The 11,514-nt window shown below is 43.1% G+C and overlaps 1 protein-coding gene across 2 annotated transcripts in view; it reads right to left on the bottom strand.

The window, feature by feature from the left end:
* The window catches only part of paip2b (poly(A) binding protein interacting protein 2B), a 12,644-nt gene extending 7,513 nt beyond the window's left edge, over window positions 1-5,131 (bottom strand). Inside the window, exon 1 of one of the 2 annotated variants that reach the window (XM_084553247.1) lies at window positions 4,893-5,131. Coding sequence is in view for 1 of the 2 variants with exons in the window: in XM_084553246.1 (XP_084409372.1) it covers window positions 534-540 (7 nt within the window). In the remaining variant the exon portion in view is untranslated. Of the gene's footprint in view, window positions 1-533; window positions 686-4,892 lie in introns of those variants that run through there. The other variant, XM_084553246.1, reaches the window with a different exon arrangement.
* Between the last annotated feature and the right edge of the window lie 6,383 nt (window positions 5,132-11,514).

The raw sequence follows: 11,514 nt of genomic DNA, 5'->3' as shown, positions 1-11,514 counted from the left end.
AGGTGTCCAGGCCTACCTGAGGAGTCGGTTTAAAAAGGATTGGACGGGTTTTAGCCGAGGGTAATGCTAAGTGGCTAGCTCACGATGGTGGTTGGAAAAACACGGGATAGCTGCGCTGTCAACGAGCGGGCCTTGAGGTGAAAGCTATCCCAGCAACAACAAAGGGTAGAAGGCTAGCTAGCTAGCGGAGGAGGAAAAAAAAAAAAAAATGTTATTTTTTAATCAATGTCGTGAAGCGCATTTGCGTAACACGACTCAAACGCAAATAACGCCATACAAATAAATTAAATCGACCGTGTTAGGTTATTTAAAAACGCTCAAGCCACGCATCGAGGACACATTTGAATGCTGTGGAGGCCAAACAAAGTCCGCTATCGCAGCTAGCACGTTGCTACAAGCATGGCAGCATCACTGAAGCAGGTCAACAAAACAAGCCTCCGCTCCGAGGATTACCACAGCTCTTCTTCTTCTTTTCTTTTAACACACAAACACACACGCCGCCAACGGTTATAACATTTCGGTTTACAATTTACCTGGCATTGTTCGCTCTCGGTGCCTCGACGTGTAACGTTACACAAAGTTGCTGCAACTACACTGCGAAGAGTGCGTGCTCGTCGTTTCAGCCAGTGGGGAATTTCTCAGCGCTTGCGATGCAACGTAGCTCAAGTTAGCTAAATCCTGTTAGCCACCTTGCTAACGGTAGAGAGAGAGAGCTGGCCCCGGTCATGTGGTCTAGAGGGGGGGGGGGGGGGGGGGGGGGGGGGGGGGGGCGTTCAAGTGCTTGCAGCAACGTGGGAATTATACGTTTTTTTTTAAACGAGAGCGTAATGCGAGCCCACCGCCTGCTGTTTGACTATGAGAAGTGACATTTTCTACAAGTTTCTGATGAATTTTAATCAATGTGGCTTCTGTGAATGTATCTGCACTCCAATTTGATCAAAAAAAAAAAATAGACTACAATAAATTTAGATCAGTCGACACAGTTCTGGTCCAAATAAATAATTCTGACAAACAAAAATTACTGATTACTGCAACAGTGACTTCAACAATGTTAGCCAGCCCCGGTTTATGTTGGTTTACATATCTGTAATTATCTAAATACTATCAGATGTGGTCAAATGACAATATTCAGAGCATGTTGATTTAGTAAACATTGACATAAGTAGGCGTGCAGGCAGGAACAGTGTAGGCAGCTACAACACAACATCTGGTCATGTCCTGTCACAGTATTTACAGTCTTTTTCCCTCCCTTGAGGCTAATAGTGCATGATTAGATAATGGATCCCAAGACTCAATAATAATCAGTTCCGATCAGAAATACTCATCATCATCATGGAGAGCACTCTTTCCTCTGTGGTTCAAAAGCATCGACAGGCTTGGACTGTCACTGCCTGAAAGAGAAACGTGGCTTTACCTCTCTGGTTAGAAGTTTTTTTTTTTTTTAGTAGGTTTACATTTAAGTAAAGGGTGACTGGGATAAATTAAAACTATGCTAGGCAATGCTACATAGACTGTAAGCCAAGAACTGACACACAAATGACTTCAACAAAACATCAGTTAGCAAAATTACTGCAGATCGGTTTTCTTTCACTCAACTTATCCAGTGGTTCCTTGGGGCAACGTTCATATAACAAGATGTGATATGAATATCGGACATTTAAAATACACGATCTCTTCATACGGGCTGGCTGTGTTTCAAAATGTGCGTCCATGTCACTGAATTGGGGCATTTGCCTATCTGATCGAACAAGCTGCCACAAGCCTTGTGGCAACAAATTAGGTGGAAGAACACAACATTTGAAGGCCCATCATCCAGCTGTTTATGCAGCCTCCATCACAGTCAGTAAGCTAACCATGAAATTAAATAAATCTCAACTAAGGACTTTTCAAGTTCCTGTTTTGCACTACATGAAATTATTGCCGTGTGGATTGGATTAGCATTTTAGCAAACTAAAAATGTCCATAAATGTAATTCCTGGAATGAATCCTTCTTGTGTATAAGTCTGAATACAAAGTAATGCAGTATACCATTCCAGTTGCAAGGTGGCAATTTGTTGTTTAAGATTTGAAATGTAATTTTGCCTCAAAGTGTGTACACCCTAGTGCGGCACAGTGGTGTGGTGGTTAGCAAGGTTCTGGGTTTGAATCCATCGGCTGACTGGGGCCTTTCTGTGTTTGTTACGTCCAAAGACATGCTCGTTAGGTTGATTGGTGATTGTAAATTGGCCATAGGTGTGAGTGTGAGTGGTTGTCTGTCTCTCTGGCTGCGTTCAGACTGCAGACGGATCTGATTCAAATCTGATTCCTTCTCATATCCGATTTTTAGGGCTGACTGTTCACACTGCCTTTAGCAAGTGTCCAAATCGGATATGGTTCTGTTCAGACTGGGCCACATTCTTCACCGGTCTGATAGGTTGCTGTAGAAACGAGCGGAAGCGTCATTCAGCACGTGTATTTGTCAGACGTCATATAATTGCGACAGCGACAAGCAAAACAACAACAAACAACACGATGGATGTACGTCACGTCAGTGTAAAGATTTATAAGGCATGCAGTTTCTTCCTCTGTCCAAGGCGAATTGTTTTCAAAGTCCTCCTCCATTGTGATAGCTGTAATATCACTGTCCGTGGCCGTAACGTGGCTCCTCCACAACGGAAATAGGCACGCGGTCTGGCGCATTGGTTCTGGCCTGGCGTCGCGTAAGTGACGTCACGGACAGTCAAAACCCATCTGAGTGTTGGGAGGTGTTCAGACTGAGACGCATCTGTCCATATCTGATACGAATGCGATATGAAACTACCTCTGGATGTGGTTTGCAACCGTTTGGCAAAAATCGGATTTCATGTGATCTGTCACTGTTCAGACTTCAAAATCGAGATCCGATTCAAATCTGAATGGGCTAAAAATCGGATTTTGGCTGGCAGTCTGAACGCAGCCTCTGTGTTAGCCCTGTGATAGACTGGAGACCTGTCCAGGGTGTACCCCACCTCTTGCCCAATGACCTGCTGGGATAGGCTCCAGCCCCCCTGCGACTCTCCTGACAACAAGCAGTTACAGAAAATTATGTTTGTAATGACTAAAATGTGACTAGGACTAATGAGCATTTTTGTCTGAAGATGAAGACTAAATCAACATGCTGTCAAATTTAACACTGCGTTGGGACCATTAATCAATTAAATCTACTTCTTTATCATAAAATACACCATAACTTTAACCGTAACTCTTTGCTCTTAAAACTATACCAATGCAAAAAATATGAAAAGGGAGCGCCATTTTCTAAGATTGCAGATGTTATTTAGTAGTGATTTAGTAGATTTAGTAGTGAACTAATTGAAATACGCTGCCTGGACAAAAAAAAGGTCATACACTCTAATATTTTGTTGGACCGCCTTTAGCTTTGATTACAACACACGTTCGCTATGGCATTGTTTCAAGAAGCTTCTGCAACATCACAAGATTTATTTCCATCCAGTGCTGCATTCATTTTTCACCAAGATCTTGTATTGATGATGGGAGAGTCTGACCACTGAGCAAAGCCTTCTCCAGCACATCCCAAAGGTTCTCAATGGGGTTAAGGTCTGGACTCTGTGGTGGACAATCCATATATGAAAATAATGTCTCATGCTCCCTGAACCACTCTTTCACAATCTGAGCCCCATGAATCCTGTCATTGTCATCTTGGAATATGTCCGTGAACATCAGGGAAGAAAACATCCATTGATGGAATAACCTGGTCATTCAGTATATTCAGGTAGTCAGCTGACCTCATTCTTTGGACACATAATGTTGCTGAACCTAGACCTGAGCAACTGCAGCAACCCCAGATCATAGCACTGCCCCCACAGGCTTGTACAGTAGACACTAGGCATGATGGGTGCATCACTTCATCTGCCTCTCTTCTTACCCTGATGCGCTGATTAATCATTATCCTTCCAGTTTTTAATAATGTGTTGGACAGTTCTTAACTCAATTTTAGTAGTTTCTACAATCTCCTTAGATGTTTTCTCTGCTTGATGCATGCCAATGATTTGACCCTTGTCAAACAGACTAACATCTTTCCCACGACCACAGGATGTGTCTTTGGACATGGTTGTTTAAGAAATGAGAAGCTACTCATTGCATCAGTTGGGGTTAAATAACTTGTTGCCAGCTGAAAGATAATCAACCATGCAGTAGTTATCCAATAGGAGGCTCGTACCTATTTGCTTAGTGAAATCCAGGTGGTGACTTGTTTTTATTTGGCCAGGCAGTGCAGATCTAAATGGCTAATTTCTTTAGCACTGAGGGATAAAAAAAAAGTCCGAGCTAAGATTCGGTCCGTGAATGCAGCATGTGAACAAACATCCCTCGAGCTCCACTTCCACTCTCTTTACTCTCTTCCACAACACAAATGCCTGCGTGGCTTCGGAAATAAAAGACATTTCTATGTATTAATTGCAAATAATCCCATAAGAAACACTTTAAATTATCATTAAGGGGCCTGAATATTTACAATGATAAGACATTTAAGGTGTTAAAATAAGTCTTTTGTTCGGTGGTTCAGTGTGTGTCCAAGAAGATTCACATATTCTGAAATTGACAGTCCTCCAGTGTTGATGTTTGTAACAATACAACTACTTCTAAGGCAAGAGAAGACGTGTAACTTCACAAGTTGTATTTTTCACAATAGGTGCTCTTCTTCAGGTGGCACTGAGGTGCTGTTAGCCTTTTGTGTTTATTCATAAAAACGCTCATGCACGGAACATAGTGTAAGTTAATTGCATCTTCTAGAAAACGATTCACGTTTCCTGTTGCTTCCTTCCTGCCCTTTCTTTTGGTCCTTTCTTGCCTCTTTGTTGTTTGCTGAAACTAGCTAGCTTCCCTCATTACTGCAGCAATAACAACAGACTCACCTCTCAACTTCAAGTGCAATAGGGGGGAATCCGCAAACCAGCTGTCGGGGGGGAAAAGCGGCTCTTTTCCGGTCCCGGATGTCACAAGAAAGCGACACGGAAAATAAATTCCTCTTATAATGTCCACTGCGCTAAATCGGCGTGTGCCTCCTTAATCAGTTTGCTCACGATATTTGGCAAAAAAAAATCGTATTTATATGGAGTTTTTCTGCCTAAAGGTTGCGAGGGAAAAACGGTGTGTGGTTGTCGCGCTTGTCCAGCTGTACTCTTCAGTGATTGGCTGGCGTCCACGTCAATCAAGGCTTCCGGGCGACGCTATTGGTCCAAGCGCCAACACGCCCCGCCTCATCCCTCCATTCACGTAAGTAAGTAAACAAAATACAGTTTAACCCGTTTTTTTTGTCTTTGTCCCCTTTTTTGAAATCAATATGAGCAGTTAATGTTTGGCAGCGCGGCTTCATTAACCAGGTCTGACCCTTCTGTAGGAAACAAAGACCTAGTTTTGTGCTTTTAAAATGTGTTTGGGCCGAAGCAGAGGAGAGTAAAAGTAAACGCAGGAGTGATCAGTGGCGTGCACACGTTTTCTGAGGGCCGAGGAAGATCTCCTGTTTGTGCCTCATTCATACTTTTTGTTTATTTATTTATTTATTGAAGGAATATGAGAAATATAAGTGTTGAAATAACATTTGGCTTAAAACATTCAGGACACATTGTTGCGTGCATTTAATCATCCATCAGCAAGTCAGAAGATCTGAGTCAAACTTGAAGAATCCACAAAGCAGAAAACATTGTCCACACCTAAATATAGGTTTGTAAGGTCGTCAGACAAAGATAGTTGTGTATTAAAAGCAGTGTCAAATATGATTTTGTTTGGCAGCAGATCTTTTGTCTTTGTGTATTTATATTTCAGAGAATCAGAGGTTTAGCTTTGTGATTTGATTGCATATAGTTAAAGCTGCAGTTCACAACTTTTGTCTCCCTCTTCTGGCATTAATTATGTGAACACGGTTGCAGGTGACCTTGCCTCCGATGGGTCACAGAATATGGCATGACACTGGGAACGCCCCTGGGATAGGAGATAAGATAACCCCTCTTGGACCTAAGAGAGAGACAGAGAGAAATGTAGTCGTTTGTCCACTTTCATTGTGCAGCGACCCATTCCTAAGAGTGGCAGTGAGGTTTCTGAGAGGCGTAACAGCTAACTCGCTAACCAAGAGTACCATTTCGACTTTTCCTCGTTGGGGAGCGCTGAAAGAAGAGGAGGGACAACAATATAGACATCACCTTGCACAGTTATTTGTAGAACATTCAGAGTGGGCTATGACCTTTACTTCCACCTAAAAAGTAGATTATTGTTTGCATAGTTCTGGAGAAATCTCTGTAATTTAAACTGTTTATAGATACAAGCCTGGGACTCTCCAGATTACTTTCTTTTTTAGACCTTAATCTTCCTCTGAAAGCGGACGGGGTTTTTTTCTGGAACGTCAGAAACTTTCCCTTGGACTCTACCTTGTTTGTTTGTTTTTTCATCCACCATAGCTCTAGTTGTTGTAGCCTGCTCTATCACTAAATGCATCTACTCTTGCACTGCTGTACGTAGGACGTGTCAAAACAAATGTGTTGCATCCTCCGATCCTGAACTGTGGTTGCAGTGAATTGCAGTCTTCCATGTGTAGATAATGTTGAGGCGTACTTTAAATTTTAAAAGTGTCCCAAGAATGTCTTGGTTTGCATACAACTCAGGACATGCCGTGTCACTATGGTACCATCTACCTAAAGAGTGAATGTTTTATTCATGCTGATTATTCACAGCAGTCACTAAATTTGCCCCACAGCCTTTTGTGGCCTCCGTGACTATTTAGGCTATTTTTGGTACAAGTCAGCAACCTAGCTTAACCTGTTTCTCTTGTGCAGGTTTGGTGAGCTTTGAATGGTTTTAGCAATGGCTGCTGTTCTGAATCATAAACACTGTTTGGCTGAAATACCACCAGGATCATCAGGTAAAAGTGATCTCATGTTATTCAATCAGTGCATTCAACTTAATCATGTTATCGTTCAGCCTATACAGCTCTAGTATAGATCAAGCTTCATTCATTTTCTGTACCTGTTTGTCCTCTGGAAGGTCGCGGCGGGGCTGGAGCCTATCCTATCCCAGCTGTCATTGGACAAGAGGCGGGGTACACCCTGGACAGGTCACCAGTCTATCACAGGGATAACACAGAGAGACAGACAACCATTCACACTCACACCTACGCCCAATTTAGAATCACCAATCAACCTAACCAACCTAACCTTGGACGGTGGGAGGAAGCCGGAGTACCTGGAGAGAACCCACGCAGACACAGGGAGAACATGCAAACTCCACACAGAAAGCCCGCAGTCGACCAATGGATTCGAACCCAGAACCTTCTTGCTGTGAGGCATCAGTGCTTCCTCTGCCCCAGCTCCTCTCATTTATTCCTGCTCACAGCTTTCACCTGCATTCATCGGTGGCTAAGAGGCTGCATTACTCTAAAAACACAACAGAGGGCGACGACAGCACACAGCGTGGATTTTTGGGCAGATTATCAATCTGTGGAAATGTGGATAGAAGTGGAGTACAGCTGAAGTAATACTGATTTTGCCCAAACCCCACAACTGCTTTGACATTGTAAAGAGTGCTTTAATTAGTCACAATGCAGATGTCTGACAAAATAAGCCCATTGGTCATAAAAACGAATGGTCCATCATTGAGGTTATGGCTTTTAATAGCAATAACTGCAATGCTCATAATTTCTGTTCTTTTGTACCCAGTACATATTCAGAGTAATGTGCTGCATGCTTCATATCCAGCGTAGGTTGCACTACACCACCACTTCATCCATACGTGCCGTATTTAACAGGCACAGAAAATCCACTTCACCATAAATTGTCAGAGTAACAGACTTCCAGCTTGCTACATTATTTCTTCATGGTCTCAGCTGGTTGCAAGATGCATGGACATGTATACGTATTGAGGAGGAGATGGGGACATTAAATCAGCGTTCAGGAACGCCAGATGTTCCCTTGAGTGTCGACTTAAATGTACGTATTTGTGTGTGTGTGTGTGTGCAGCAGACTTAGCCACATGATCTGTAATATCTCTCCTTGGGAAGTGCGTAAAAGCCCATAAAAATGCATGAACGTACATCCAAGCTGCATTCCAACTGAGGCCCAAACTATAGTCCAATATATTTTGAAAAGTCCAACTGGGATTTCTGCTTATGACAACAGCAAACTAGACACCCATAATGAACATTTCTCATTCCTCTCATGCCTCTTATCCACTCCCTCCTAATCCTCTTCCACTTGTCTGACTTAGAGAAATCAGTTGTATCTCTTCTAAACTGTCTTTTAGTATAAATTCCCTCTTTGTGTCGAGTGTCTTCCTAAGAAGCGGAGGCAGTGGAGCAACTCTAGCTTAATTTGACTGACTCAAAGTGCTAAAGCCTCGTATTAGCTTTGGAACACATCGAGACACACATGCCGTCGCTCGCACTGAAAACATATGAGGAAGAGATGTTTTAACGACTGATCGAGACACACATGCCGTCGCTCGCACTGAAAACATATGAGGAAGGGATCTTTTAACGACTGGTATGAGATGGAGGGATGATTACATCAAACAAAAAGCTGTTTCCATGTTCATATGTTTACCAGACTATTGTTTTAAGGCAGACTTGAAATTGAGAATGAGAATCTACGCATCTACTCATATGCATTGCTATGGGAGTTTATAGTAATATTACTATCTTCACACACGCTTTTTACTTCCAGACAAAAGGAGGTTTGTTGCCCCTCTTACTTGTCTCCCCCCCCCTTTCTCCTTCTCTACACCCCTGTGGCATGACATCCCCCACCCTCATCTCTCTCTTTGCCTCACTTCACTGTGCTGTAAATTTCACCCTCCGTCTTTGCTTTTGAATCATAAATCATAAATTCCCTTCGTGTACCCCTCGCTTTCTTGCTCCCCCATGCCTTTTCATTACACAATAGCCCAGACTCTGTGTCAGAGGCCGGCCACGTTTAATGTGTGTGTGGGAGTCGAAGTCAGCTCTCACACACACGAGCAGGACACACATTTATATATAATTTATGCTTTACCCCATTATTGCTGCAATATTTTTTACTCATTGCTTTTTGAATAAAATATTAAATATGTGTATTTGTGCCTTGCAGTCACCTGAACAAGAGGCTGAAGTCCAAACCTAGCAGACGCCTGTCAGAGTCCTGCGCAGCCTGAGTCCTGCTAGATCCTGGGAGCTGCCTCAGAGTTTGCTGCCCCAACGCAACAGATGGTCAGCAGGAAACTCAGCTGGGAGCATGAGAAGAGGAAACTGACAAAGGCTCTGAGCCAGTGCGCCCAGTGGGCCGGATAAAAAGCTTAAAGAGAAGGAGGATTCAGCAATCTGTGCGCCGTCAGCCGAGGGACACTGAAGGGGTCAAACTGGGTCACCGGGAAAAAGGAGAATTACAGGATCCATAAAGTCTGAGAGGAGAAGATCTCAAAGTGGCCTGCTAACGGACCCCTCATATTCTTCGGATGCAGAGACGCTGGTGACTCAGGAGGAGGCCGTCTGCAAAAAAAAATAAAAAATATGAAAAGAAGATGCTCGTCCTGGAAAAGAACGCTGTCGTCAACGGACTTAAAACGGCAATGGAGGCGATGGAGAGCTCAGCCAAGTTGGAAGATCGTCTAAGATGCGAGCTGGCAGCAAAAGAATAAAAAAAAAACTGTGGAGAGAAATCAAGAGCTTCAACAAAACAGCAGAGAGAAGGAAAGAGAAAAGCCCCTGACGGTAGACAACAGATGGGTACGCCACATCAACAAATCACTTTGATTTGGACTAATGATTTGTTTTGTGTCACATTTAACCTTTTGCAGACAAATCTTCTGTTTGCTAATATGCTAAAAGAAGAACAAAAGAAGGTTTGTGACCATCTGATGGCTTTGCATTTTTTTTGCCGGTGCTGTGAGTCACACATCTGCACAAGCTGGGAAAAAAACGGAAAATCTTCCAGCCGCTTCTGGAGTATTATTTTCTCAATTCCCTGTCAGTTCTTCCTGCTGTTCCCCACTTGTCTCACTTGGCAGATGATACGTGCATTAACAGTGTTTCATCCTTATTGAGCAAGATGCCAGAAAGAATGACTCCCAAAAGGTCAACACTGAGTACAAATGCCAACCCCAACAAGCAAAAAGGCATTTTACTGAAAGAAGAGTCTCATCCCTTTAATGCCGATGCTTTCCTTTGGGAGAAAGGCCGTGGAAGTGGCCTCTGTTGTCCACTAGATGGTGACCAGGATGCAAAAATTACCAGATATCAGCGTGTACATGATTTATTTCACCATATCAAAAAGACATGACAGGTATCCTATCCTATCCTGTTTTAAAATAAGAACATTCACTTACAACCATATATTGAAGTTGTCAAGTTATTCAAGCAAGTGAAGGAAAGGGTCAGAAGGTCATGTAGCATCAGTTTCAGAAAGATAGTGGTGATACAGAGAGGGTGGATATTCGGCCTAGCTTGTGGGGTCAGAGCTCTGACCTGGGACATTAAGGTCCTCTCATCCGACCTGTCATCTGGGAGTTAGACGCACCTTGGTTTTTCTCCAACATCTTTTCTGGTGGTCCTCTATGGGAGAGGTCAGAGGGGAGTTTGTCGCCCCCTGTCCCATCTGTTCCTCACATAATGCCTTCCGAAGGCAGACAAATAGCCCAAAAGACCATTCAATTTTAAACGGACGACGTGTTTTAAAGTCAGGGTTACGGGTCAGGGTCAGAGTAAGTCTCCAGGAAATTAATGTAAGTCGATGTAATGCTCTCTGAGGTCATGGATACATAACTGAGTGTGTGTGTGTGTGTGTGTCTTCTTCCACAGGCTTTCCTGTGGCTCTGGGTCCCCACCCCAATCTGCAAACGCTGAGTTTGTCCAGTGTAAGTCACACACACACATTCACATAAATATGCACACACTGAAACATGCAACACACCCTAACATGCGCATGAGCAGGAAGTGGCACATTAGCACACAAACCCAAAGGTACAATGTCGCCTTCATTAAGCTAGAGTCGCTGTCACAGACGCTTGTAGCGCGAGGTTCTGGTAACACTCACCAACGAGGCGCTGTTAACACTCCTGCAATAAGAAACAGCTCCTACAGTATATTCCATTTTAACAAGGTCTGTGGCGAACATGGAAATATATTCCTGCTGTGAAAAAAAAAAAGAAACCTGCAGTCACACGGTACAGGCCAATATTTCTACTCCCCCCCCTCTAATGGTTCCCCTGTGTGTTTTACTCTGTGGGCCTCACATGTTCAGACTCCGAGACCCACTATTTGTTTAAAATGTTTTGCTTTGATTTGATTTTTTAAAGAGAAATTGTATAGTTTTTACCACTTCGTGACCTAAAACACTGATTTATTGCTAACAGATCTGCATATTTTACGTGTTGATTAGAAGTTCTGGTCAGAAGATATGTTTTACTTATAAACAGAGCCCGGCTGGCTGTTTCCTCTCTGGCGTCTTTGTTAACTCAAGTTAGCACGCCGCTTGACTGTAGCAATAAATCAGATAAACCCAATTCACACGAATGCAC

Source organism: Chelon labrosus, assembly GCF_963514085.1.
Source record: "Chelon labrosus genome assembly, chromosome: 1".
Classification (NCBI taxonomy): domain Eukaryota; kingdom Metazoa; phylum Chordata; class Actinopteri; order Mugiliformes; family Mugilidae; genus Chelon; species Chelon labrosus.
The sequence above is the reverse complement of the archived record's forward strand: the minus strand, read 5'-3'. Positions and strand labels throughout refer to the sequence as shown.